The sequence below is a fragment of the Ictidomys tridecemlineatus genome, chromosome 4, assembly GCF_052094955.1.
Source record: "Ictidomys tridecemlineatus isolate mIctTri1 chromosome 4, mIctTri1.hap1, whole genome shotgun sequence".
In the NCBI taxonomy this organism is placed as follows: Eukaryota; Metazoa; Chordata; class Mammalia; order Rodentia; family Sciuridae; genus Ictidomys; species Ictidomys tridecemlineatus.
Window position 1 is genome coordinate 14,890,520 of NC_135480.1, and position 26,166 is coordinate 14,916,685.

Sequence of the window (26,166 nt, forward strand, 5' to 3'; positions counted from 1 at the left end):
GAACCTGTATCTGAGAAGGAGGCCTATAAAGAGAGAACGAGCCAGCACAAACGGGAAAGCAGAGCTGTCAGACTTCCTCACTCTGGCCCTAAATCTGAATTTATCCACGTGGGGCGGCCACGTTGCCGACGTTCCCAGGAAGACTCAGGTGGTTGTAACAGGAAGCCTCTCCAGTCCGCCAACGGTTACCTTCTTGCTGACCGCGGCTCTATGGTGCTGCAATCACTGCAGGCGGCCGGGCCTGAAGAAGGGCCGTCCGAGGAAGTCTCCTCTCTAGGCATTCATCTCGGTGGCGCTTGGGTAAATTGCGTCAGTTTCTCGAATCTGAGCCTGGGACGGGCCCCTCATTTGCAAGGTCATGAATAATTGAGTACTAGGCTGTGCTTGTTTGCATACGATGGGACGAATTCAGCACTGGCTTCTCTTCGCGTTTCTGCCGGCTCATGAATATTCACGAAGCTCTGGGGGCGTGCTCCTGGGCGGGGCTAGAGGCGGGGCCCCGTGGGGCTCGCACTGGCTCGGTCCCGCGGTGACGGCGGTAGCGGCGGCGGCGGAGGGGACTAGCGTCGGGGTGCCGCGCGGAGCGGAGCCAGATCCCGGGGGGAGCGCGTGAGTGCGCGGGGCCAGCGGCTGAGGGCGAAGGAGGGGGCGGGGTCCGGGATTGGGGGCGGGGTAGGGGCTTGGAAGGAGCGGGCGCTAGTTGCCGGGACCTTGGGTTGTGTTGCTGGTGGTGGGGGGTCATCAGGAAAGTTTTACAGGGCCGTGGGCGCCTGGGCCGCGGGGGCACGCGGGAGCTGGCGCATGTGCGCGGGGGCGGAGGGCGCACGGTCTGAGCTTGTGCTGGCGGAGCCAGAAGAAAGGGGGGAGGGGGCGAGGGCTGGGGCGGGGCCAGAGGCAGGCAGAGCCGCTGGAGGGACCCCTGCCTCCCGCTTCCCCTGGGCCCGCGCCGGTCCCCTCCCCTGCTCCCTCGGCACGCCCCCAGCCACCCAAGTCCGCCCCCACCCTGTTGGCGTTGCCAGTCCACCGTCTGTTCACCGGCTGCTTCACATCCCGCGCGCACAGTCCTCTGCTTCTGCCGCCGCTGCCCCCTCCTCCTCCACCCCCTCTGCTCCTCGTCTTCTGCTGCCGTCCGCTCTGGGTCCAGAGCCCCCCACTGGGCCCCTCCAGACAGCCCCTTGCCCCAGGCTGTTCTGTTTTCCGGTTGGCCCTCCCTCTTCCAGCAGTTCACATGCTGTCCCTCCTGGCCTCAGATCCTAGGGTGGATAGGCGCGACCCCGCCTGCGTCGAGGCCTCTTGGTCGCCTATCCTGGGCCGGGGCTGCCAGCTCCTCCCCAGCCCTTTACTCCCAGGGGTTCCTTGTCTCATCCGGACTCCACAGGGTGGAGAGTGTTTAGAGCCAGTGCGATTCTGCAGCTTCTGGCCATGGCCATGGCCATGGCCTTGGTCACCTGGGGCCCCTGGCAGGGACCTCCCAGCTTCTGTGGCCACCTCCCCATTTGGGGACGCGGAGCCTGCTTTCATCACTGCAAGCCCCTTATACCGCAGAGGTGCCCATCAGGCCCCCAGGTGAGACATTTTTTCACTTCTGGGCCAATTTGTTTCCATTTCTAATCAGACCAACAATATTTCTTGTAATAATGTTCAAGGACAAGGAAAGAATCCTGTTTTAAAATTTTTTTGTCTTGTGCCCCTCCCCCACATACATACTGCCTAGCTCTGCACGTTATGCACCCACCTACAGTGGGCAGTCCTCTGTTGTAGCTGAGTGATCAACCGGTTGATAGGGCTGGGCTTCTTTCCTGTCTTCAAACCTTCTCCTGTCTGAAACAAGCTGGGACAGAATCAAAGATAGGGGAGGGGATGTGTTTACATTGTAAAGACTGGGCAACCCAGGTTCCTTAGGATTTGGTGCTGTCTCTGCCCAGATGAGTGGGTGACTTTAAGGTTGTGACTGTGTACAAATTGGAGAGGGTTGGGTTGGCCATACTGTCGTGTGCATACCAGATGATAGGAAGCTTCTTTCTTGGGATAGGGCTCTTCCTCAGGCTGGAGACCTAGGGGGTATTGTGGGTGGGAGGGTGCTTCAGGAGGCTGGATGGGAACTGAGGAGGTGGTGGTGAGTCTGAAGAACAGGTGACATGAGTGGGACTTGGAAGGGGTGAAGGAATGGTCTAGGAATGTCAGCACCTGGGGGTCTGGGGAGGGGAGGAGGTTAATAAGGTGCTGGTTCATTGGTGCCACTGCATGGAATTGCAGTAATAATAGCCAACTTCCAGTGGTCGCTTATATGCTAGGTATTGTGCTAAGTGGTTTTTATGCATTATTTCTTTTAAACCCCAGAGAGTCTCAGTAAGCCCATTTTTCAGATAGGGAAACTGAGGCTTAGAGAAGTCACACAGTTAGAAGGTGGTAGACCCACTCAGCATTTGAATCCTGGAATATTAGACCCCAGAAGATCCCATCACAGGCCTAGAGAAAGGGAAATCATTCTTCTACCACGTGGCTGACACCTGATTTAATTTTTTCTTCTGTCCCCCTCACAACTCCTTCAGGCCATCCCTAGGCTGGTGAGTGATGCCCACATATCCTCTTTTCATAGCCCATACCCAACCCCAGGGAGTTTTCTCCCAAGTTACCCCACCCCCCGGATGTTCTCAAGCCCTGTCCCGTCCTCCCAGCCCAGCCTGGGCTGCTTCTTCCTCTTGGCGAGGCTCTGGAAATCCAGTGGGAGGCCATTGCTATGGCAACAGGACTAGGCCCTGGCTTTACCTCATCAAATTCCAAGCTGAAGCCAAAGCGATTGAGAAATTAAAGAAAAAAATGTATTCCAGATGTTTACTTTTTTATTCCTTATTTTTCTGTGTTTGGATGAGACAGCTGTGGGGGGTGCGGAGTGGGGCAGGGGTGTGGAAGGAGAATGCTTGGGGGGGGGGAGCCACTCCCAGCTGTGGAGGGAGAGAGGGAAGGAGGGGGGAGCATGGAGGGGAGGCAGGCAGTGGGGCGGAGCCCCAGGTTGGGGAGGAGCGGGTTTTTCCCGTCTCCCATGAGGTGATTCACAGAGAGACTTCAGACTTTTCTGCCTCTTGCTCTGTCGTGAGTAGATATCTCCAGCTGGGCTGCCTGACCCCAAAGGTGCCTTGGGAACAGTAAGTGGAGTGACTTCAATTGGGCATCTTGGAGAGCTTGTCACAGGATGGGGGTGGCTCCTGAGGCTCTGAGATTTGGGGACTAGAAGACAAGAGTTAAGAGAGGGTCTGGGAAGAGCTGAGGATGTGGCTGTGGGACCTCTCTTGACTTCCCCTGACCCTCTTGAAGTTCTCTCTTCCTGTCCCACACTCTGCCTCTGCTAGAAATAAGAGACTTCCCTCGCCTAAGCCTGCTGCCACCGCCCAGAGCTTTTCCTCCCCCACCCGTCTCTCTCCTGGGTCTTTGGACATCCCAGCTCACACCCCTCTGCTTCCCAATTCTCAAGCAGGGTCTGCGCATGTGATGAAAGTGTCTACTCTCAGGGACGGCTCAGCCATGGCTTCCCCACCGCCCCAGGAGATGGAGGAGGAGCTGGCGCCTGCTGGCTCTGAGCCAGGTACCTATGGGTGCCGGGTAGGGCAGGTGGCAGGGAGGAGGGTGGGAAGGGCAGAGGCGGAACCCCCATTTTGTATTGGGGGGTGTTTGAGTGATGGAAAAGTGAGGATGAGGGAGGGAAGCAGGGCTGAGGAAGTTCAAGATGGGTCTGAAAGGGAACCTGGTGGGAGTGTAGGTCTCTAGCAGGTGTGAAAGCAGGCAGAGACCTTTGAGATAATGTGAATCAAGCCACATATTTTGCAGAGGGGAAAACTGAGGCACACAGGGAGAATTGCAGTGTACTTTTGGGGATTTGAACCCAGGACTCCAGGCTCCCTGTCTAGACTCTTTTTCTCATGCTTAGCTGGATGAGTGGGTGACATGGGATTCTGTTATGGAAGGCTGTGGCAGTGAGTAATCCCAAGGTCTTTTATTTGGCATTGGAATGCCTTATATAGAAGATAGATTTCTGGTCTTGTTTTTTTTTTCCCCTGTAGCAGATTTACTTTTGTTTGGCTTAAGTCAATAGTAAGTTTGCATTCCTGATCATACACCGGATGACAGCGGGGAGGTGGCCTGGGAGTGTGCTGGGGGAGGGGCAGCATGGAGGCAGAGTGGGAAAGCTGGGCCAAAACATTTACTGTGGAGATACCGTAGATCAGAAGGGGAGAGGACCAAACTGGGGACACGGGCTGACTGCTTGATGTGGGCCTGCAGGCATTTGTTTATTGGCTCGTTTGCACATTCATTCATTCATTCAAGTGGTAGAAACTTGTGCTAGGTGAAAAATAGGGTGCAAGGAGAGATAAGGTGCCAGCAAGGCTCACAAATAGCTTTAGCTTAAAAGGGGAATTGTTAAACATTTTGAGAGGTTGGAGAGTGAGAAGGTGCTTCAGAAGGGCTAGGTGTAGAAAAGCAATAAAGGCTTCATGGAGCAGGTGGCATTCGACTTGTGTCTACAGGAGTATTGTAACTATTCTGAAACTGGAGGATGGAGATTGATTAGAGCAGAGATCACAAAAAGTTCTGACAGCCCCTTACCAACCTTTTTCTTTTGGCAGGAGACCCTCGGGCCAAACCCCCTGTCAAGCCCAAACCCCGGTCCTTGCCTGCCAAGCCAGCCCTGCCTGCCAAACCCAGCCTGCTGGTGCCTGTTGGGCCTCGGCCTCCCCGGGGTCCTCTGGCTGAGCTGCCTTCTGCCCGAAAGATGAACATGCTGGCAGGACCCCAGCCCTACGGGGGCAGCAAGCGTCTCCTTCCCTTCGCACCAAGATCTGTGGCTGAGGCCTCTGCTGGAGGAGAAGCCACCCAAGAGACTGGGAAAGAGGAGGCTGGGAAAGAGGAACTGCCCCCTCTGACACCCCCAGCACGATGTGCTGCCCCAGGGGGTGTGCGGAAGGCCCCTGCCCCTTTCCGGCCAGCCTCAGAGCGGTTTGCAGCCTCCACAGTAGAAGAGATCCTGGCCAAGATGGATCAGCCCCGGAAGGAGGTCCCTGCCAGCCCTGACCGCCTCTGGGGCTCCCGCCTCACCTTTAACCATGATGGTAGCTCCCGATATGGCCCCAGGACCTATGGCCTGGCCACTGCTGCCAGAGAAGAAGATGACAAGACCCTCGCCCGGGGTTGTTCCCAGGAGGGGTCAGCAAAGAGTCCCACAGAGAGCCAGGAAGAACACAGCAGGATTCCTGAGGAGAGGTGAGGGCTCAGAGGCTGTGTGTTTTGTTGCAGCCTGGAAGTTGGGGTCTGGGGACCAAGTGGGTGGCCCTGTCTGGGACTGTGACCTTCCCCTTCAGGTTAATGGTGTGCTGTGAATACAAGCAGACACCAAGTCAATTCCCCAGCCATGGTGGTATCATCACTGCGTGCTTTTGAAAACTGTCTCAACAGAGTTAATGTGTGTTTATAATAGAGAGTCCAAATGTTTGGGAGTCTGTTTCCCATCTCCATAAACTGGCATCCAACGTTGCCTCATTGAATCCATAGCTGTCCTGTCTGGGAAAGCCCTTTTAGATCCATTTTAGAGATGAAGTAACTGAGTTGCAGATGACTTTTCTCAGTCACTCAGCTAGTAAGAGGCAGAGATAGAGTTGAATTCCAGATAGCCAACTTCCAGAGCATGTGCTCCTAACTGTGAGCTTCTCTTGTGAGCAGAGCAGTGTGCCAATCCTGGGGTGGGTGGGGGTGTGTGTCTGGATCAGAAGGGCACAGTCGCAGACTGTGAGGGGGTTCTGATGGGAGAGAGAAGACAGGAGCACATCTTGACGGTCCTCCAGTTACTGCAGAGCTTTTGGCTGGTTGGAGACATTTGCTGTGATATACTTCCCCAGAGTTGGCACTAGAGTGCAGGGAGGCTGGCCTGGAGGTGCCCTTGCGGGAGTGGACACAGGGTATTGAGAAGAAGCTGAGGGATTTCAGAAGCCTTTGCTGGCTGCTTGAGACCATGCTCAGGGCAGGGAGAGCCAGCTTGAGGCGAAGCTGGGCCTGAGGATGTCCCCCCACCCCAAACAAAGGGAATGGCTCTGGTTGCTGCAGTCTGGGCTGAGCGGGAGGCGGAAGGCTCCTGCCCTACCTTCCAGGCTTGCCCTTCTTCACCTGAAAATACCTGGAGGCTTGGCCCTGGGGTTAACCTTTGCAAGTCCCAGGCCAGGGCTGCTGTGGGATCGCACTGCTGCCCAGGCTGGGTTGTACCTTTCATCCTCCTTCCTTCCCTCCTTGCACTCAGGGTTTAAGGGGACTGACTTTAGTCTTGGAAAATCACTCTGCCCCTCCCCTACCCCCACAATCCTTTAAGAAATATTGGCAGGGCAGCTGGACCAGCTGCACTCCCTGGCTGAAGGAGAACTTTAACCCCTTCTGGGTTAAGGGAACGAGTCATTATCTTCTTGGGGACCTTTGAGGGGTCTGGCCATACAAGATACTTTTCTTAAACGGGATGGGGGTGGGGCAGGTAATTAACCCTTAATGTGCCAGTAGGTAGTCTCTTGGGTCACTTGCCCTGTGAAACTGCATGGTTTCTTTATCCCTGATGGCTCCAGCTGCCATCAAGAGTAAATAGCTGGGGCGTTCAACCTTTGGGGGCTGTTAAAGTCACTTAGGGATATTTGCTCTCCTTTTCTGTTCTGTGATAGGCTTCAACATTCCGTGCCTCCACTTCCTGTCTTTCTCTCTCACAGGAACTCCTCTTCCAACCTGGCTGTCAATGGGGACCTGACTAAGCTGGCCAGCTCTGAGCCACCTACTGAAGTAAGTTGTCCTCCTCCTAACATGTAATAACAGTATTTTAGGATTGGAGGGGTCATCTAACTAAGATCATGTCCTCCACTCTCCTTGTAATTCAGATGGGGAAACTGAGCCATGGACTTGCCCAAGAGCTGGCTCTAGTACCTAGATGTCTGTACTTCCAGGCCAGTGCTCTCAATCTTCAAGGTAGCTTGAGTGTGGTTTGGGTTCTGAGGCTGCTGGTTATAAACAGTAATTATTATACCCACAGCACTGCCTCTGATTAAGAACGGTGTGCTGGGAACATTAACCAACTTAACCAACTTAATCCTGGCTAGCAGGCCTGTTAGTCTCATGTAAGAGGAGAGGAGTGAGAGATGATGAGACCACAGGGCCTCACAAATGCCAGGTAACTTGCTTGGCTTGAGGCAGGAACAAAAGTGTCTGACTCCAGAGCCCTCCCTGGCTGGGCTGCTGTTCTTGGTTCACAGCGCGGGAGAGTCCTTTTCTTGGGGGTTTCCTGTTCCTTCTCCCGCACTGTGCATATTTTTCCAAGTAAATCACATAAGAGGGGCCCCTTGCTGGCTGGAGGCTGTCCTGGCTGCCTTGTGTTGGAGAACTGACTCCATTTGTGTCCATCCAACAGTTCCTACTCTGAGCTGGGTGTTAGGGATGCGGCACAAATGTAGGGGATCCAGGACGTCTGGACTGCAGTAAGGGAGGAGGAGGCGGGTGGTAGTGGACCTAGAGGGGGTAGGGTTGGATGGTATGAGCCTCATATGCTGCTACAAGAACTTTGTGAGGGGAAGAAGCCATTGAGGGGTTCAGTGGAGAGGAGTGACATGCTGACTTAGTGCTAAAGAGGTCAGGGCATTCGGAGCAGCAGCAGGGACCAGTCAGGTACAGATGGAATAATCCAGGTGAGAGAGATGATGGTGGCTTGGACCCCAGAGGTCATCAGTGGTGGAGTTGATGAGAAGTGATTGATTCTGGATGGACTGTGAGGGTGAGGTGGGTTGGACATTCAGATGGATTGAGATGAGGAGAATTAAGTATGGCCCCAGGGCTTTTGACCAGAGCAGTTGGAAGGATGAAGGTAACATTTATTTAGATGGGGACTTTTAGGGACAAAGCAGGATTAGGAGAGAGGTGAAGAGTTTGCTTTTGGATTTGTTGGGTTTAAGACATTTTTTAAGGTTTGTGATTGGATACTTGAGTCTAGTGTTCAAGAGAAATGAGCTGGTGAGAGAGGAAAACTTGGGAAATGTCAGTGTGAAGATGGTAGTTGAGACTGGCTGAGTTCACCAAGAGTGTAGGTGAGGGTACAAGAGGGAAGGGCCCTAGGCACAGTAGAGAAGACTGGTAGGAAGCACCAGTGAGTTGGAAGGACAGTCCCTAGGAGGATGCCAGTAGCCGCAGAGTGCCACTGATAGATCATGTAAGGTGAGCACTGCAAATTGGATTTAGCTACGGGGAGGTCATTGGTGACCTTGACAAGAGTACTCCAGTGGTAAGATTAAGAAGGCCTGCTTGGGTGGGCTCGAGAATGGGATAAGAGGAGCTGCGGATAGTGGGCATAGGAGTGCTTTCAAGAAAACAGGTGGTAGCTGGAGAGAGATTGTGGGGTCAAGTGTTTTTTTTTTTTTTAAATTGTTGGATTTTTTTTTTTTTTTTTTTTAAAGACAGAAGAAATTAGAGCAGTTGGTGTGCTGATGGAAATGATCCAGTAGGGAGGGAAAATCAATGATGCAGGGAGGGAGGAGAGGTTGGCGGGTTGGCCTTAGCCAGGAGCAAGGACAGTGCCTGGTGGTAGAAGGGGAGGCGGAACGATTAGACCCGCTTGCAGGTGGCGGTGGGTGAGGGTGCAGGGTATGTGCCTTCTTTGCTGGTGGCCTCCGTGTTCTCAAGGAGGAGCAGGAAGCAAGGCCATCAGCTGAGAGAGGATGGGGAGGAGGTGTTGGATGTTTGAGGAGAGACATGTGAAGGTGTTACCTGGGAGTGTCGGGAGTGAAGGGAAGGCGGGTGCTGGGCTTGCTGAGTAGCTCTGGGATGGATTTGAGGTCAGTGGTGACTCTGAAGTAAGGCCAGGCACCTCCAGCTCCCGGCCTGGCGGAGAGCTGTATTTAAACAGCCTGAAGAGTGTGCGGAAGGAACGAAGGAGTTCCGGGTTGTATAAGAGGTGGCTGTGATCGTGGCAAAAAGAAGAGCTGTTACACAGGGGAGTAGGAGCCATGGGAAGGAGGTAGGGTTAATGGACTTTGCTTCCCAGAGGAGATGAAGAACGAGGGAGTTGGAAATGCAACGAGTGAGCAGGACAGATAGGAAGTAGGGACGGTGGGCCAACAGGGACCTTGAAATTGAGGTTATGAGGGTGGGGGAGGGATGGGGGCTAGGGTACGACCCTGGGTCACCAGCCATCAGGGAGGAAGAAGTCAAGGCCCAGGGAGCCAGGATGCTGGAAGGGTCGACCGTGAATTTTAACAGTGGTGCTGGGCGGGTTGCAGTGATCCAGAAGCTACAATTATCAAGGAATGAGGGGTTTGTGGGAGACTAACAAGGAGGGGCTGTGGGTGGCATAGTTTAAGGGCATAGCCTTGAAACCTAGAATATTGTAGAGAGGAGGGAGAGTGCAGGGGGGGAGTGGGAGGAGCCTGAGGAGAAGCAGGACCTCTTCTCTGGCTAGACCCGGTGGACAGTGATGTAATGAAGTGTGTCTCTTTGGAGAGGGCAGCCAGGGATCTTGACCCCTGGGGGGCAAAGGTCATAGAGAGCCAGGTTCATTTTATGTGTTGGGGGACAGGCAGAGTGAAGCAGAGGAGAACCAGGGGCCTTGCGCCCTTGTACCTGTCTCGGTGTCTTCCCCCAACTCAGTCCCCATCATCCCACAGCAGAACCAGAGGCCATGTGTGTGAATCTTATTCCGTCCTGTAACTCTGAGATGGATGCTGCATTGGGGAAGTTGAGCCTCAGACCATGTTGGAGGGTGGACATTCAGTTTATAGGAGGCAGTTCTGTGGCGACTCCAAGCCAGGCACTTTTCCAATTCCCAGCACCCTTTGCTTTAATCCCATGGCCTTCCTGCTTCTTTGGGTAGCTTTGGGACCCAAATTGGAATAAACAGAGTAGTGTGGGGAGCACTGTCCCTTCCCTGTGGCAGTTCCTGGGAGCTGTTGGGAGCTGCATTGGGCTTAGGAGTCCTGCTTTGAACAGGAACCCCCCTCCTCCTCCTGCCCAGATGGTTAGATTCCCCATTTTCTCTTCATTGAGCAAGTGTTCTTTACCCACAAACCATGACCTCTTACGAGACTCTCACTTGAACTATAGGTTGGATGGGTGATTGAGGTTTGAACCACCTCAAATGGTTAAGAGTGATGTTAAGTGAATAAAACTGGATGCATTTTCTGGGGACACCTAAAGGAGGGCTCTGTGGCCTTAAGAAGTTTGAGAAACCCTATCTGAGATTGTCTCTGGGGCTTCTTCGAACTGTCCTGAGCTCTGGTTTCCTCTTCCTGGGCTGTGGATCAACAGCCAACCTGAGGTCAGTACGGGGTAGGAGGAGCCTCTCCCATGCAGCCAAGTGATGAATGACAGCTCTTGACCTTTTCCTTGCAGGTTCCCAAGCCCTTGGTCCCCTCAAGTCCAGGTCTTGCCTCAGAGTGTGGAGGTAGCCCAGGCCTCCCTGCTGAAGGCTCCGGCCCAGCACCCAGGTCTCTCCAACTTCGCTCACCAAATGAGAACCCTCCCCACCACTCTCAGCTTCCAGAAGCCCAGAGTCCTGCAGCGCCCGAGGCTTCTCCTTGCCTCCCTGTGACTCCATCGTCCCCAAGTGCAGCCCTGCCTGATGAGGGCCCCTGCCTTCCCCCTAGCCCGGGACTCTCTGATGAGGCAGCCCCAGAGGCCCCCAAACCCAGCAGCCCTCCCCTTGAGAAGGTCTCAGGGCGCCATAGCCCAGAGCAGCCCCCAGCCACTTCGCCCAGGCCTCTGATTGAGGGGGATGAGTTACTGGATCTCACGCGGACGTTTCCATCTGGGGAGGAAGTGGCAGAATCCAAGGGGGACACAGATCTCCGCCCAGTCGGCCTGGCTCAGCGCCGATTCTCTGAGGGTGTGCTCCGGCCACCTAACCAGGACCAGGGGAAACTGGGGGGCTCACTAGCTGCCCTGCCCCAAATGCAAGGGAGCCAGTCAGCCCTGGATCGTCCCTTTGGGAGTGGGACAGAGTCCAATTGGAGCTTATCACAGTCATTTGAATGGACCTTCCCCACACGGCCCTCAGGTTTGAGTGTGTGGCGACTGGACTCCCCACCCCCTTCCCCCATTACTGAGGCCAGTGAAGCTGCTGAGGCCGCTGAGGCCAGCAGCTGGGCTGCGTCCAGCAGGGAGGAAGGAGTGTCCCAGCAAGGGCAAGGGCCCTGTACAGCTCCAGGGGTCTCAGGAAGGCCTGTTTCCCAGGTGCAGGGAGATGACCCAGGCAACTCTGTACACCAAAAAGATAATGGACAGAGTCAGCCTCAGTCCCCAGCTGTCTCCCTTCAGTCCCCATTCACAGCAGAGGGCCCTTCTGCAGCACTCTTGCTGCAGGCAGAGGAGAGATATGAGGATCGGGAGCCCCTGTCTGGACAGGAGTCCCCCCTCCCTCTGGCCACTAGGGAGGCAGCTCTGCCTGTGCTGGAGCCAGTCCTGGGGCAGCAGCAGCCAGCACCCCCTGACCAGCCCTGTGTCCTCTTTGCTGATGCCCCTGGCCCTGAGCAAGCATTGCCTGCTGAAGAGGAGATGGTGACCCTAGCCCGGGCTGAGGCCACCCAACCCAGGACAGAAGCCCAGGAATCCTGTAGGGCATCCCCTGAGCCTGTGGGCCCTGAACGCAGCTCTCGCTGGCTGGATGACCTCCTGGCTTCACCACCACCCAGTGTGAGCAGTGCAAAGCGGGGAGCCGGATCTGATGGACAGTCCCCAAGTACCTGCTCTGAGGTGAGGATGGGCACAGGGAGGGAGAGGCTCCAGGTATGGAGGGCTTGGGTGGGCTTAATTCTTTCAACATGGGTTTAGTGTGACAAGAACTTGGAATGTAACAGTGAGCACAGCAACTGTGAACCTTTACCTTGTAGCTCTGCTGTCTGGCCACGCTGGCTGAGCTGTATAGGATGGTGCTTAGAGTGCTTGTAGTGAGTTCAAATCCTGACACCCGCATTCACTCGCGGGTGGGCTTAGGAGTGTACCTTAACCTGGAAGCTTCTGTGTCCTTTAGTAGTAATAGCTCTGGCCTCTTAGAAGTGTATGTGGGTAAAATGAAGTTAGCAAGCACTTGATGCCATGTGGCCTGTAGGACATGTTCAAACCATTATCACCTGGAATGGCGTTTGTGGCAAAATTGCCTGGCCATCTAGGCCTGGGTTGGCTTTCTGTTAGTAGAACTGGACTGCCTGGGCTCCTCTCCTGGCCCAGCTGTTATTTTGTCTAAATATGATCTTGAACAAGTGACTTTTCCACTTTGCCTCAGTATCTTGTCTGTAAAAGGGGCATAGCAGTGAAGCAGTCCCTCAGGGCCATGGCAGGGATTAAATGAGTCACTGCATGCACGGGCAGGATGAAGGGTAGTGCTGGGCAGGATGAAGGGTAGTGCTGGGCAAACGGCTCTCCCGCCCCAGCTCCTGATTTGCTTTGTAGACTGGCAGCCAAAGGCTGGCGGAAGCAGGGCCTTCCCTGTGCAGTTACCCAGAAGTTGGTGACTGGGCTTGGACGCCCCTTCTTGCCCAGTGCCCTTTGTCCGATCAGGCTCCCTCTGCATCTAAGGGCTGGGATCCAGGTGGCTTTTGAAATTTTATTTTTCAATCCTGGCCTGTGCTGGCAGGGGCGGGGCTGGAGGCAAGGAGGAGCCCCAGCGGCCTCTGGAAGAGGAGGAGCAGGAAGGGGTTAAGACTAGGCTGACTCCTGCAGTAGGTGTGTCTGTCCCAGGATGTGGGTGACTCAACTGGCTTCTGGGCGGGGCTGCCAGAGCTGCAGCTGCTCCGGAGGGAGCGAGCGGGAGCGAGGGAGCAGGGCCAGGGCAAGCGGGAGCCAGAGCTGTCGGACAGGTCCTGGCTGGGGAGCGGCCCAGCCCTGTCCCGTACACTGCCTGCCGCACCCAGCAGCCCCAGGGTGGTTGGGGGGTGGGGGCCATGGCTCAGCCCAGGGACAGAGAGGCTAGCATGTCTGTCCTGGAGCGACTACTGGCCAATGCAGCTCTGCGGGACGAGGCTGGGAGGCTCCGGGGCCCTGAGTCCCAGGCTCGCCCGCCTTCGGGGGTGAGTCAGGGGAGTTGGCGGGGTGGAAGTGCAGTGAGCTCTGTGCCACAGGCTGCCCCTCCTGTCTTTCCTGGGCCTGGTGGAGGTGGGGCAGAGAGGCCTTCGTGGGAGGGCTAGGTAGAGGGGCTTTCCTTGGGGAGGAAGGGCCTGGGTACTCATCCGGGGCTAGAAGGGCTGTGCTGGTGTTGGAACCTTGCTTTGCTCAAGTTGGAGGGAATCTGAGTCTTGACCTCTTGTAACTGAGAGTGTTCTCCCTCTCCCCAGTTCCACAGGCAGACCACTCCTTCAGGCAGGATTTCTTCTGGCAGGTAGCCAGGTGTTGCCCAAGGACTGTAAACATGACCATAGGACCATCGATTGAGTGCCCATTGTGTGCCAGGCACTGCGCTGAGTCGGTTGTTTATATGATCTTGTTCACTCCTCTCATGTCAGCCCTGCATGCGGTAGAAATTATACCTGTTTAAAGATGAGGACCCAGAAGCTCTGAGTGGTTAATTGATTTGCTTAAGGTCGCACAGCTGGAATCTAAACCCAGGTTCTCTGTTGCCAAAGTGGGGCTCTCAGGCACTAAGTAGTGCTGACTTTCATTCCAACCAACTTTAAGCATTGTTTTTGTCTTTTTTTTTCTGATTCCCAGGGACTCCTTGGCTGGGCACAGAAAGATCTGCAGAGTGAATTTGGGATTGCAGCAGACCCGCATCCCAGCAGTTTCAGTCCTAGCTGGTCCCAAGATGCTTCTCAGGACTATGGCCTTGGGGGCACAAGCCCTAGAGGAGACCCAGGCCCTGGGGAGAGGGACTGGACCAGCAATTATGGGCAAGGGGTAGGAGAAGGAAGCAGTAGGAAGTGGGCCAGCAGGTGTGGTCTTGGCCCAGAAGGAGTAGAGGTCAGCAGCAGCCAAGACCGGGGTGAAGTGTCTGCCCCAGGGGGGCTCACGGCCCTTGACAGGGTAGTTGGAAAGCTCCACCTCGGCATGCAGAGCCAGAGCCAGGAGGCTGATGTTCAGGAATGGGAGTTCCGAAAGAGGGATTCCCAGGGCACTTACTCTATTCAGGATGCAGAGCTGCAGGACCAGGAATTCGGGAAGAAAGACTTGCTTCATACTTACCGAGATGCCAGCCTTCAGGACTGGGAATTCGGGAAGAGAGACTCACTGGATTCTTACGCCAGCCAGGATGCAGATGAGCAGGCCCGGGAGGTAGGGGCGAAGGACCACCATGGCAGTTACAGCAGCCAGGATGCCGAGGAGCAGGACCGGGAATTTGAGAAGAGAGGTTCTTCACTGGGCACCTATGACAGCCAAGCAGTGGCACAGCAGGACCAGGAGTTTGGGAAGAGTGCGTGGATGAGGGACTACAGCAGCTCCAGGGCCCTTGGTGCACAGGACAGAGGCTTCGGAACAAGAGCCCTGAGCTCCGGGTTCAGCCCCGAGGACGTCCAGCAACAGGATGAGGAGTTTGAGAAGAAGACTCTGAGTGGTGAGGACAGCCTTGGCGAGGCCAGCAGGAGCCCAGGCCAGTTAGAAGAGAGAGAATCAGGGGCTCTGTTTAGCTCTAGCACCCCCCAGTTGCAGGATGGGACCCTTGGTCAGGGAGACCAGGGCAGCTGGCAAGGCAGTGACGCTGGCCAGCAAGTCGGAGGGCTGCAGGAGAGACTGCACGCAGGGCCTCAGAGCCATGGTGATGCTGACCGGGAAGATGGGAAGCGAGGTTGGGCCGGGGACTTCAGCCTTGGTGTCACCCCGCAGCCAGACGCAGCGTTTAGCTCCAGGCAGCAAGACTGGAGTGGGGACTTGTGCAACCAGGCCTCTGAGAGGAGCCATCAGTTTGGTATCATTGGCAAAGACAGACTGAGCGGTTCTGGCCTGAGCCCGTCCAGCAAGATGGGAAGTGGGCACTTTGAACCTCCAGGGGAGACCTCCCCCGGATGCATGGACTGGGCTGATCAGCTGGGTCTCAGGAACTTGGAAGTGTCCAGTTGTGTGGATTCTGGGGGCTCTCATGAGGCCAGAGAGAATGCCATGGGACAGATGGGCTGGTCAGACAACCTGGGCTTGAGAGATGGGGACTCAGCCAGCTGTTTGGAAACTGGAGGGTCTGAAGAGCCCAGGGGGATCGGAGTTGGGGAGAAGGACTGGACTTCTGGTGTTGGGGTGAGAAGCAGAGATTTGGCTGGGGCAGGCGAGGTAGGAGGACACAGCCAGGCCAGGGAGAGTGGTGTGGGACAAAATGACTGGTCAGGTGTGGAGGCTGGAGAGTTCCTTAAATCCAGGGAGCGTGGGGTTGGACAAGCAGACTGGACACCTGACCTTGGGCTGAGAAATATAGCCCCAGGGGCAGGCTGTATCCCCACAGAACCCAGAGAGCTTGGGGTAGGGCAGGTGGACTGGGGCGACAATCTGGGTCTGAGGAACTTGGAGGTGTCCTGTGGTGTGGCATCTGGAGGTCCTCGGGGCTGTGGAGTCGGGCAGATGGAGTGGGCCCAGGACTTCGGGCTCCGGAATGTGGAGCTCACTGGGGCCCCAGGTGAGGCCAGGGAGCATGGGGTAGGGAAGGTGGACTCTGGCCCAGAGCTAGGCCTCGGGAACAGTGGTGACTTGTCCCCTGGCCTGGAAGCCAGAGACCCTTTGGAAGCCAGGGAGCTGGGGGTCGGCGAGACAAGTGGGCCAGAGACCCAGGGTGAAGACAGCTTCTCGCCTTCCTTGGAGACCGGCTCTGAAGACCTCAGAGTAGAGACAGGAGAAGGCCCAGGCTTTGGAACCAGGTAAGGGATCCCCATCCTAGGGTGGGAGAAAAGGTGTAACTCCACTCTCAACAAGTTTTGGAATTTTTTGGAGGGGGGAAGAAATAGCTTTTCCAATGGACTTTTGGTATTTGCCAAACAGACATTTTTGGGCTGTGAATGTTTAATTCTGCTTTTTAAGTTTTATATTGAAATATAACATATTTTCTTTATGGAAAGCAGAATGTCAAGGTTGAGGTGTTTGCTCTGTAGCAACCCAGTTTTGAGTCTTGGTGATTTGAGTTGTGATTGAGGGAGAAATGGAGTCAGCCACATATCATAAGGCTTCTGGTAGATTCTGCTCTTGTTTCCCAAGATTGTTCCCAGTCTTGGGCCAGAGAATGCACATCCTTTGACAGGTAGAGGAAAGGGGACCTTATATCTCCTTGGTCTGTCCACTGCAGCCAGGAGTTGGGGGGACAGTGGTGCTCATTGGCTCTCCAAGAAGTCGGAGCTTGGTGCTCTTGTCTGGCTTGTCATAGAGCCCAGAAGAGCAGCAGTTCAGGAACCTGAAGCTATTGGGTCCCAGGCCTGGTCCCATGACTGTGGTCCCTATCCCAAGTTGCTGCAAGAGAACTTTCCAAAGGAAAAGACTGGTAGTTTCAGAGCCATGGGTATTCTAAAACCAACACAGGCGTTTTTCTGCTCTTTGTGGAAAGGGTACAAAAATGGTATTTACTTCTGTTTCACTAACATTCCCATCCACTGAGAATTGGTTTTGTTCTCTCTAGTGAATAGAAAATCTTACCTTTTCCAGCCCCAGACCAGGCGCTTCCCACTGGCCTTTAGGAAGGGAAGGGAGGTGTTGGGTGGAGGCTGTTCTAAGCGAAAGGGGCAGATGGTAGTGGGAGGAGAGCAGGAGGAAGAAAGAAGGGGCCCGAGGGTGGGGATGGGGTGGGAAAGGCATTTGGCGTGGAAGCTGGGGACGGAGAGCACGGGACCAGGAAGGGAGCTGAGGAAGGGGAGCTTCTGGGGACCCAGGTTGTTGAGCGGACCCTATTGAGACCTTCATGAGGACTGTAGACTGAGAGCCGGGTTGGAGTCAGGAGGCTGCAGGGATCCTGGGCCATTGACTGACTCCCTGAGCCTCAGTTTCTAACAGCGTTCCAGCTGGCACAGTCATGGTGCAGGGAGGTGGGCTCAGCATGGCTGCCTCCGATTTCACTTCCCAGGACTCTGAGGTTCACATGCCCTGATGCTCAGTTTTCCGTCTTACTTGTCGACCTTCACAGCTGTCCTGCCAAGTGGGAAAGGGATTCGATCCTCGCCCATGGGCAGGTGGAGGGATGGTGTGATCTGATTGAGGTCACAGAGGCTGCCGTACGTCCTTCCAACTTTTTCTATCCACTGCTTTTAGGTGTGGCTGCTGCATTGAAATTTAGTCTGTCTGGGTCATAGGGTGGCTCTTAAGAGGGAAGGTGGTATTGCCTTTCCTTTGTTTTGGAAGGAGGGAGAGGGTCCCTGTGGGGTGGCAGGGTGGAAATGGGTCTCTCTCATGCCCCAGAGTGCTCAGGGTTTTTATGGCCAGTGTTGACATCCGAGCTCAGGGTCTATCCCTGATGCCCTGCGGGTGAGCCCCATCGCTCGCAGCAGAAGTGTGCTCCAGGCTGGGGGCGGCGGTGGTGGTTCTGTGAATGTTATGTTTTTGAGCAGCCCTTCTGTGAAGAAATTCAGCCCCTACACACTGTCACATGCTCTCTGGCCATTTGGGAGACTTGGTATGTCTTGGCCTTTATTGGTACCTTCCAGTTGAGTACGGCAGTGTTCCCCAAACTTACCTGGGCAATATCCAGGGAACTGGTGTTCTGAGCATGTGACACAGGGAGATTCTATGCTATGGAAAGTTTCTTTAAAGAAAAAATTTGAAGGTTTCCTATGTATCAGGAGTCCTTGAGAATAGCTCAGTGTAGTCTGGTTTTGGGTGCATCGGTCTGGTTTAGGTCCTGTTTCTCTCACCACCTCTGCGACCTTGGGCAAGGGCCTTCTCAGGGTCCCCATCTTCCTCTAAATTGGGATAGTCACTTTCATAGGGTTTCTGGGAAGACTAAGGGTGAATACGTGGAGAGTGATAGATGCAGATGTAAACCTTCCTTCCCTGTTTATCACTGAGAAAACATGCTTTCTGTTCATGTCTGTTTTGCAAGTTTGGATGTGAAGTTTGGTAGGGCCTTGGGGACATTTTTGTTGTCATCCTCGTGATGGACAGAGATATCTTTGACGATAATTGTGGCAACACTACCATAGAGGTGGATGGGGTGGGGAGGGCCTGGGCCCCTCCTCTGGGCCTAGGGCCACCTGGTCCCTTGCCCTGGTGGGAATGGTGCTCCTGGGTTCCCAGAGCTGGGGTGCTGTCCTTTTCTTTCTCTGGCCTCCCAGTCATCCCTACCCTTTCCCCTGCCTCTAGTGATGGCAGAAGCCTCTGAGTCATTTTGGGGTCTTCATAGAATCCAAGAGGACCCTTAGACATCTTTGAGTCCAGCTCCTTTATTTCATTGGTGGGAAAACAGACCCAGGTTCCCAGAAAGGTGGATTTCTGTTCTCGTGGGCCCCAGCCTTGTGGTCCTCTCTGGACACCCTCCTTATCTCCCTGGGGTCAGCATCAACTGTTGACCTTTGACTTTGCCTGGTTGACCTTTAATCCTCAGGCATCATTCTGGCTCCAGCCTCGACCCTCCCTCAGTTCAGGTCTTGGTGCCTTGAGCACCGACTGGAAAGCCAGCTTTTCACAGACCCATCCTCTGTGTTTGAACCTGGAGCGTGGAGCTGTGTGCAGGACGGGGTTCTGGGCCCCAGGATACTCTCCAGGCTCAATGGGTGATGGAACAGATGGTATGAGACGCATCCTCTCAGGGACCTGTATTGAGGCTAATGAGGATTATCCTAGTAATTTGATGATTTGTTGTGTGTGTTAAGTGTAACTGTGTGCTAGGTACATATTGCCAGTAAACCCAACAGAGCTTATGTACTTTCATCATCCCCATTTTATAGATGAAGAAACTGAGGCTCAGAGTGGCCACATAACATGTGGCCAAGGCCACTGGTGCAGAAGGGTCCAGGACTTAGGCAAGTACCAGAGTGGCAGGGCTCAGGACCTGAGTTCCCAATCGCCTCTCCTCTCTCCTGCTTCTCTGCCAGGAAGGCCTCAGGTTGTAGGTGTTCTGGGAGCTTGGGGGGCGTTGAGGAGGAGGGTGAATGCTGAGGTCCTGGGGTGGATGCACACTGCTCCACAGCCACCCCCAGCCCCCCTTCCCTCCACTGATCTCCGTCTGCATGGTGTGGGCCCCCTCTGCTCAGAGAGAGTGGATCTTTCTCCGCTCCCTGTAGCTGCAGGGCCTGTCCTCAGCCTGTAGCTGCCCCCTCCCAGAGAGGCTTCTGTCTAGCTCTTAAGGCTGGGTGGGGTGCTGTCACCGCCCCCTCCCTGACTTTAAGCTGGCTTTGAGTGCGCTGGCTCTGGCCCCTGTCCAGTGCTGTTCCCAAATCCACTGCCTCCTCCCCCTCCCCACACTGCTTTAATTTCCATCTGTCAGCAGCTTGTGGAAGGACAGACTGACACACATTCTGCCCGCCCCACTCCTGCTGGTATCGACTCACCTGTCTCGTTCCCCTCCCTCTCCAGTATTCAGTGGCCTTCCGGGCACTGCCGCAGCCGTTCCGCCCTCTGTGCATGGCGCTGGGTGTGGCTCTGTACTGTGCCTGTAGGTCTAGCGGGTACCAGCTCACAGTCGCCTGCTTGAGGTCTGCAATGAGTGTGTGTGTGCTCTGGGGTGTGGCATCTGGACGACGTGTGAGGTGGAGTCCATAAGATCCTGTGGGTGCTGTGCCGGGTGTGTCTGTCGTGCTTTGAGGGAGCAGACATGGAAGCTGTGTTGACCAGGGTGACCCTGCCTCTTATCCACTCCACAAACATTGACTTAGTCTGGTCCCTGGCCCAGGTGTTGGGGGCACAGAGGCAACAAGGGCCCAGCTTTGTCCTTGAGGAGCTCCCAGAAGGCAGTGGGGACAAAGGGTGGCCTGGGTGGCACAGGTTGGAGCCCTGGCAGCTGGCAGGGCTGAGGAGCTCATGCTGGTTAGGGGAGAGGGGCAGAACTGCTTCAGTGGAGGACTTGGGCCAAGGAGAATCAGTGAAGGAACAGCGAGGGCAAGGGGGCAAGCATCCCAGGTGAGGGAACCGCTTGTTCTAAGATGGCAGCATTTGTGCTGGGCATCCTCTAGTTATCCCTGCTTGTTCCTTGAGGCCAAGGAATAGAGTTACAACAAGGGCCTAAAGGTGATTCGAGGTTGGACAAGTGGATGGATTGGCAGTATCTGGATCATCCCGAGGAATGTGACTGCCCAAGCAGGCGTCCCTGGGAGGGGCCTTAGGAACAGCAGCAGCGGCAGCAGTGGTGATATTTGTGGTTCGTGGGCACACAGGTTTGTCAGGCACTGTGATAGGCCCTGTGGAGTCTTTTTCATCCCCCCCAGCAACTCCAGAGAGGAACCCAGGGTGCTTGCAGGCAAGGGGCTTATTCAAGTTCTCCTGAACGGGTTGAGCATTTGTAATACGGAAACCTGAACTCTGAACTCTGAAATGTCTCAAAACCTGAAACTTTGAGCACAGACATGATGTCACAAGTGGACAATTCCACACCTGGCCCTCGTGTGGCAGATTACAGTTAAAATGCAGGTGCACTAAAAAATAGAGTGTAAAATTACTGTTAGGCTGTGTGCATGAGGTATATATGAGATATAAATGAATTTTATCTTTAGAATTGGGTCTTCTTTCTAAGATATCTCATAATGGATATGTGAAGATTCCAAAATCCAAACTCCAAAACTCTGTGAGTCCCAAGCATTTCAGGTAAAGCCTACTCACCCTGTAGTAAGTGATGAATCAGGGATTGGAACCTGCCCTGCTGGCCCAGCCCTTCCCATGTGGTGTGCTGTGGCTTCAGGCAAGAGAGAGGGTTTTCACTGATGACCTTATTTCCTGGTCTGTCCCCTTGGCAGCCCCAGCAGGTGTCTGGCCCGCTCCCCACCATCTGGCTCCCAGGGCCTCCTGGAGGAGATGCTGGCGGCCAGCAGCTCTAAGGCAGAGGCCCGAAGGGAGTCAGCAGCCTCGGGCCTCAGGGTCCTGATGGAGGAGGAAGGAGCCACAGCAGGTGCTGAGCAAGGGGAACCTGCAGAGCCCAGCAGGGACCCCCTGCCCTCCTGGAGGCCCCAGCCCGATGGTGAAGCCAGCCGAACAGAAGAGGTGGATGGCACCTGGGGCCTCACAGGCGCTAGGCATGGCGAGCAGGTGCTGGCCCCGACCCCGACCTCTCGGCGGCCCTCCCAAGGGCCTCCCCCGAGCTGCCTCAGTCAGGACTTCTCCTTCATTGAGGTCAGTGGAGGGTGAACCAGGGCAGTGGGTGGCTCCTGTGGGGAATGTGGGTGATGGAGCTCTGCTGAGCAGCCCAAGACTGGGAGGGTGAAAGCAGGCTGTGGGTGCATCGCCGGAGCGGGAAGCTTGGACAGCAGAGCCATCAGCTCCTGGTGGCTGTGTGGTGGGGCTCCTGTGGGTGGGCGGGTCCATGGGATAGCTGTGGCAATGGTGTTGCTGTTGTCTTGATCAGGACACAGAGATCCTCGACAGTGCCATGTATCGGAGTCGTGCCAACCTGGGGCGCAAGCGTGGACACCGGGCCCCAGCCATCAGACCTGGGGGTACCCTGGGCCTGTCAGAGGCAGCAGACTCAGATGCACGCCTCTTCCAAGACTCTACAGGTAGGATTGATGTGTTGCCTTGTGGTGTCTGTGTGAATCCCTGGCATGTGACCCAGGCTGTAGGTGAGAGGGGGCTTGTAGGGGTGCCGGCTGTACTGTGATCCCCACCTCACCATCCCTTTGCAGAGCCACAGGCTTCTCGGGTGCCATCTTCAGATGAGGAGGTAGTAGAGGAACCTCAGAACCGCCGGACACGGATGTCTTTGGGCACCAAGGGGTTGAAAGTCAACCTCTTTCCTGGCCTGAGCCCGTCAGCCCTGAAGGTACCGTCTGATCAGTGGACAGTCACATGTGGTCTCCCTGCCTGTGACCTGTCCGCTCTTCACCCAGCCAGCCATCCTCTGATCCCCTCTGCGTTCCTTTTCTCATGCTGCTCTCCCAGGAGGGCCCTGGGAGGTCCCTTTGTGCCTTGCTGGACCCTGTGGTGCTATACCTGAGGATAGAACAAGGTGTCTTCATGTCCCAGAGCCTCAGGGGTGGTGGGACATGAGCCATGCCCACACTTAGCTCTGGTGGAGGGAGAGAGGGTAGGTGTCACTGGGGAGGCACAGAGAGGGACTGGGCCAGTTCCTGGGGAGGAGTTCCTCCTTGATCCTAGGTGGTGGGAGGGGAGGGTGGATCGGCCCCACTTAAGCATTTGCTCTTAGCCTTGAGGTAGACACAGGAGTTGGCCATGGGCCCTGGGGCAGAGGGGAGGCAGTGTAGGCAGAGAGTAGAGGAACAAAAGCACAGAGCCAGGAAGTCACCACTGGCTTTGTCAGCCCAGCTTGCTGAATTTAGTTCAGCAGGATCTTTTTGAGGACCTACTATGTGCAAAGTAAAGTTGTGAGGGAAGCTCTCTTTAATGACTCTGTTCTTTGGGGCCAAAGAGGCATCTAGGCATGGTTCAGGGGACTGTACCGTCTTGGGAGAAGGCCTGTCCTCTGTGACTTCTGCCTGTCCTGCTTACATCTGTCTGCGTCTGGACTGTCTCTCAGGCCAAACTACGTCCTCGGAACCGCTCAGCTGAGGAAGGGGAAGTGGCAGAGAGCAAGTCGGGCCAGAAGGAGGCTGCAGTCCAGCGTTCCAAGTCCTGCAAAGTCCCAGGGCTGGGGAAGCCCCTTGCATTACCTCCTAAGCCGGAGAAATCCTCAGGGTAGGTGACTGAGCTCTGGACATCTCCTGACTTCAGTGAAGTAGCCTGAAAAGGGAAACCTCACTTTATTGAAGAAGAATATTGAGGCTCAGAGAGGTGGTTGACATGCCCTAAATTAACTGAATAAGTTGGTGGTGGAGTTCTAGTCCTGCAGCTGGGCCCTAGCTGCCTTTTCTGGATGGAGAGGGGAAATTCTGTCCCTACCGTGTGTACTTATTTTGTGCAATTTGCCTAAAGTTTGCCTTCTGGTCCTTTGTGTTTTGCCTTCTAGGTCAGAAGGATCATCGCCCAACTGGCTTCAAGCCCTGAAGCTCAAGAAGAAGAAGGTCTGAGAGATTACCGAGGTGAGGACAGCCTGCTGGGGTTTAGCGTGCAGAGGGCCTTCTCTGGGGGATCCAGAAGCCCCTGTGCCGCCTTCTAGCACTTAGCTCTGCATCCCCTTTCTGTGTGGCCTGGAACAAGGCGGTGAAACCAGGTGCGGAGACTTGCTCTCCTACATTCTTCCCCAGGGCAGGGTGTTGTCTGGCCTGGGACGGAGGAGGAGGGGCTCCATGTCACCCACCTCCTTGACTGGCCTGAGTGCGTCTGCCAGGCCCTCTGGTGTAGGGCCCCTGGGAGTACTCACCAGGCTTGCCATCCTAGCAGGGACCTTTCCCATGACTGGTCCCAGCTGGGGAGCCAGGATGTGCATGGAGCAGAGGAAGCCGAACCTCCAATGTCCTCCTCTGACCTCTTGCCTCTCCTATTGCAGGTCCTTCCCATTTGGCAGTCTCAGGCAGTGCCCGTTCCTGTGAGGTCCCTGAGTGAGGAGACGGCTGGAGCCCCACTGTGCCCCAGGCTGCAGCCTGTCCCCTTCACCTCTGAGGAGTGTCTGGGAGCCACGTTTATGCACTTTGTATCACCTTCCCAACTTGTCCCCACACTTTCCCTCCCAGCTGGATTCCGTCACTAGTGGTTGAAGGTTTTGGTCCTTCCTTCTCTCCCCTCCTCTCTCTCCGCTTCCTCCTTCAGCCTCCCTTGGGTTTTCTTTTGATACCAATTTATAGCATTTTTTATAAAGGCCTTTGATTTTTGTAATGAGCGGAGCCCTACCCCAGTCCCACCCCAGGTCTCCCTCTACCCTGCTAGGTGCCCCACAGAGACCAATGACATTTTGCCACTTGAAACAATAAATAAAATTTTTTGGCAATTGGTGCCTCCCAGGTTTGTGGAGTGTGGTGGTGGTGCCCATCCCCACGAGGCTGCAGTCAAAATGCTGGTTGTGGCCCTGGCCCACCAGGAGCTCACGCAGACATTGGACATGTCAACCCCTTCCACTCCCGGGGCTGGGTGTCTCTGCGGAGGGTATTGGAGTTATAGAAAGCTGACTGCTGATTCAAGTGCTCTCCAGATCTCAGTAGCTTAACATAAAAAGGGTTTATTTCTCATGCTGCACAGTCCACTGTGAGGTAATGGTGAGACAGTGAGACACTCCATGCCTTGGGGTTCTGGGAGCCCAGGCTCCTTTCCTGTCGTGGCTCAGCCAGCTACAGGGACCGAAGGGTCCTTTTTGGCATCTGGTGGAGAGAGGAGAGAATCCTGTGGTGGCTGTTTCAGTTAGCTCAGGCTGCTGCTATGACCAAGTACCACAGACTCGGTGGCTTATAAACAACAAAAGTACATTTCTAACAGTTTTGTAGACTGGGAAGTCCAAGGTTAAGGTGCTGGCAGATTCCATGTCTGGTGTGAACCTATTTCCTGGTTTGTAGGTGGTGCCTTTTCACTGCCTCCTCATGGAAGGGACAAGCAGCTCTACTGGGCCTCTTGTACGAGGCCACTGAACTCACAACCTCCCATAAGGCCATCTGCTTGGAGGTTAGAATTTTAACATTGGACACAGACATTCAACCCTGGCGTTGCACCCATTCTGGGTCTTTTCTGGTATCATCTAAGTCCTATAGGAATGAGACTCAAGGTACAATTCCTGCTGAGGCAGATTCTGTATAGCTGTGCCCCTGTGAAATCAGAATCCAGTGGTGGAACAGGGGCATGATGGACATTCCTGTTCCAAAGGGAGAAACAGGCAACAAGGAAGGGTGACAGGTTCCCAGTAAGTCCAAAATGTTAAGGCTAGAAAGTAAACTGGTTGAGGCTCTACCTTCTAGGTCTGCTGGGGTAGAGGTCCTCCTGGACCCACGGGGTGATGGTCCTGCTCCTATGGCCGTTTTCTGTGGCAGCTTTGGGTCATATACCTATGGCTCTTGGCCCAGAATCGTACACTGGTCACTTCACTGATCTGGGGTTGCTCCACTCCTGTGTCTTCACTAGGCATTTCCCCAGTGGTACCTTTTTCTGGCAGTTCTTTCCTGGGTCCCAAGACTTTCAGGGTATCATGGCTTAGCCATGAGCTGTACCCCCCATAGCTCATGTGTGAGATGATATATAAGAATTTTCAGAGATGAAATGACTTGATATGAGAGGTGTAACCTAATTGGTATATTAACCCATTGACATGGATTAACTGGTGTTTTAGTCAACTTTTTGGTTACTCTGACCAAAAGGCCTGACAAGAACAATTTTAGAGGTGAAAAAGTTTATTTAGAGCTTCAGAGGTCTGAATCCATAGACAGCCAACTCCATTGCTCTGGGCCTAAGGTGATGCAGAACAACATGGTGGATGGGTGTGGCAGAGGAAAGCAGCTTAGGCCGTGGTCACCAGGAAGCAGAGAGAGAGTTGCTCACCAGGGACAAAATATATACCTCAAAGGAAAGCTCTCAAAGACATACCTTCTCTGGCCACACTCCATCTACCTAGAGTCACCACATAGTTAATCCCTATCAGTGAATCAATGCCCTGGTTAGGCTAAGGTTCTCATGACCCAATCATTTCATCTGTGAACTTTCTTGCATTGTCTCACACATGAGCTTGTGGGAGAATACCCCATATCCAAACCATGACAACTTGGTAGTAACCATAGGCAGGTAGAATGTGGCTGGGGAAGTAGGTCACTGGGGGTGTGCCTTTGGGGTTTATATTTTGTGCTGGGTGCATGAGCCACGGGGACATGGCTACCTTCACCTGGCTTCCTGGTTGCTGTGTCCTGAGCTGTTTTTCTCCACCATATGCCCTTTTGCCATGATGTTCTACCTCACCTTGGACCCAGAAAGTATGGAGTGTGCCTACTATGGTTTGACACTCTGGAACCTTGAGCCAAAATAAACTTTTCCTCCTCTACATTGTTCACAGGTCATTTGGTTATAGCAATGGAAAAGCTAACTGAAACACGGGGGCATGCTTGGGAGCTCAGGTGAAGGTAGCCATGTCTCCTTGGCTCATGCCACCAAGGTTTACCACCTAAGCCTCCTGGAAGGGGCAGCCACACCTGGGCTCAGTAGAGCTGATCCCTGAAGAGGCGAGGAATGCTGTGGTGGTGCTGGGCAGCAAGGGCGGAGGCCCTGTGG

The 26,166-nt window shown here is 54.7% G+C and overlaps 1 protein-coding gene across 5 annotated transcripts; it reads left to right on the forward strand.

Moving 5' to 3' along the window:
• The first annotated feature begins 376 nt into the window (after positions 1 to 376).
• On the forward strand, positions 377 to 23,914 carry Tnks1bp1 (tankyrase 1 binding protein 1). 5 transcript variants are annotated; one of them, XM_040284332.2, is made up of 12 exons: positions 377 to 609; positions 3,473 to 3,583; positions 4,623 to 5,256; positions 6,735 to 6,804; positions 10,393 to 11,751; positions 13,702 to 15,827; positions 20,835 to 21,207; positions 21,440 to 21,590; positions 21,717 to 21,853; positions 22,568 to 22,725; positions 22,997 to 23,069; positions 23,477 to 23,914. In XM_040284332.2, the coding sequence occupies exons 2-11, from the start codon at positions 3,490 to 3,492 to the stop codon at positions 23,055 to 23,057; spliced, it is 5,163 nt and encodes a 1,720-aa protein (XP_040140266.2). In that variant the 5' UTR covers positions 377 to 609; positions 3,473 to 3,489; the 3' UTR covers positions 23,058 to 23,069; positions 23,477 to 23,914. The 5 variants fall into 5 exon arrangements, with proteins under 5 accessions (XP_040140266.2, XP_005331654.2, XP_040140267.2 ...); XM_005331597.5 differs by having other exon boundaries at positions 378 to 609; positions 3,476 to 3,583; XM_040284333.2 differs by lacking the exon at positions 377 to 609 and adding an exon at positions 968 to 1,566 and having other exon boundaries at positions 3,476 to 3,583.
• Positions 23,915 to 26,166: the final 2,252 nt, after the last annotated feature.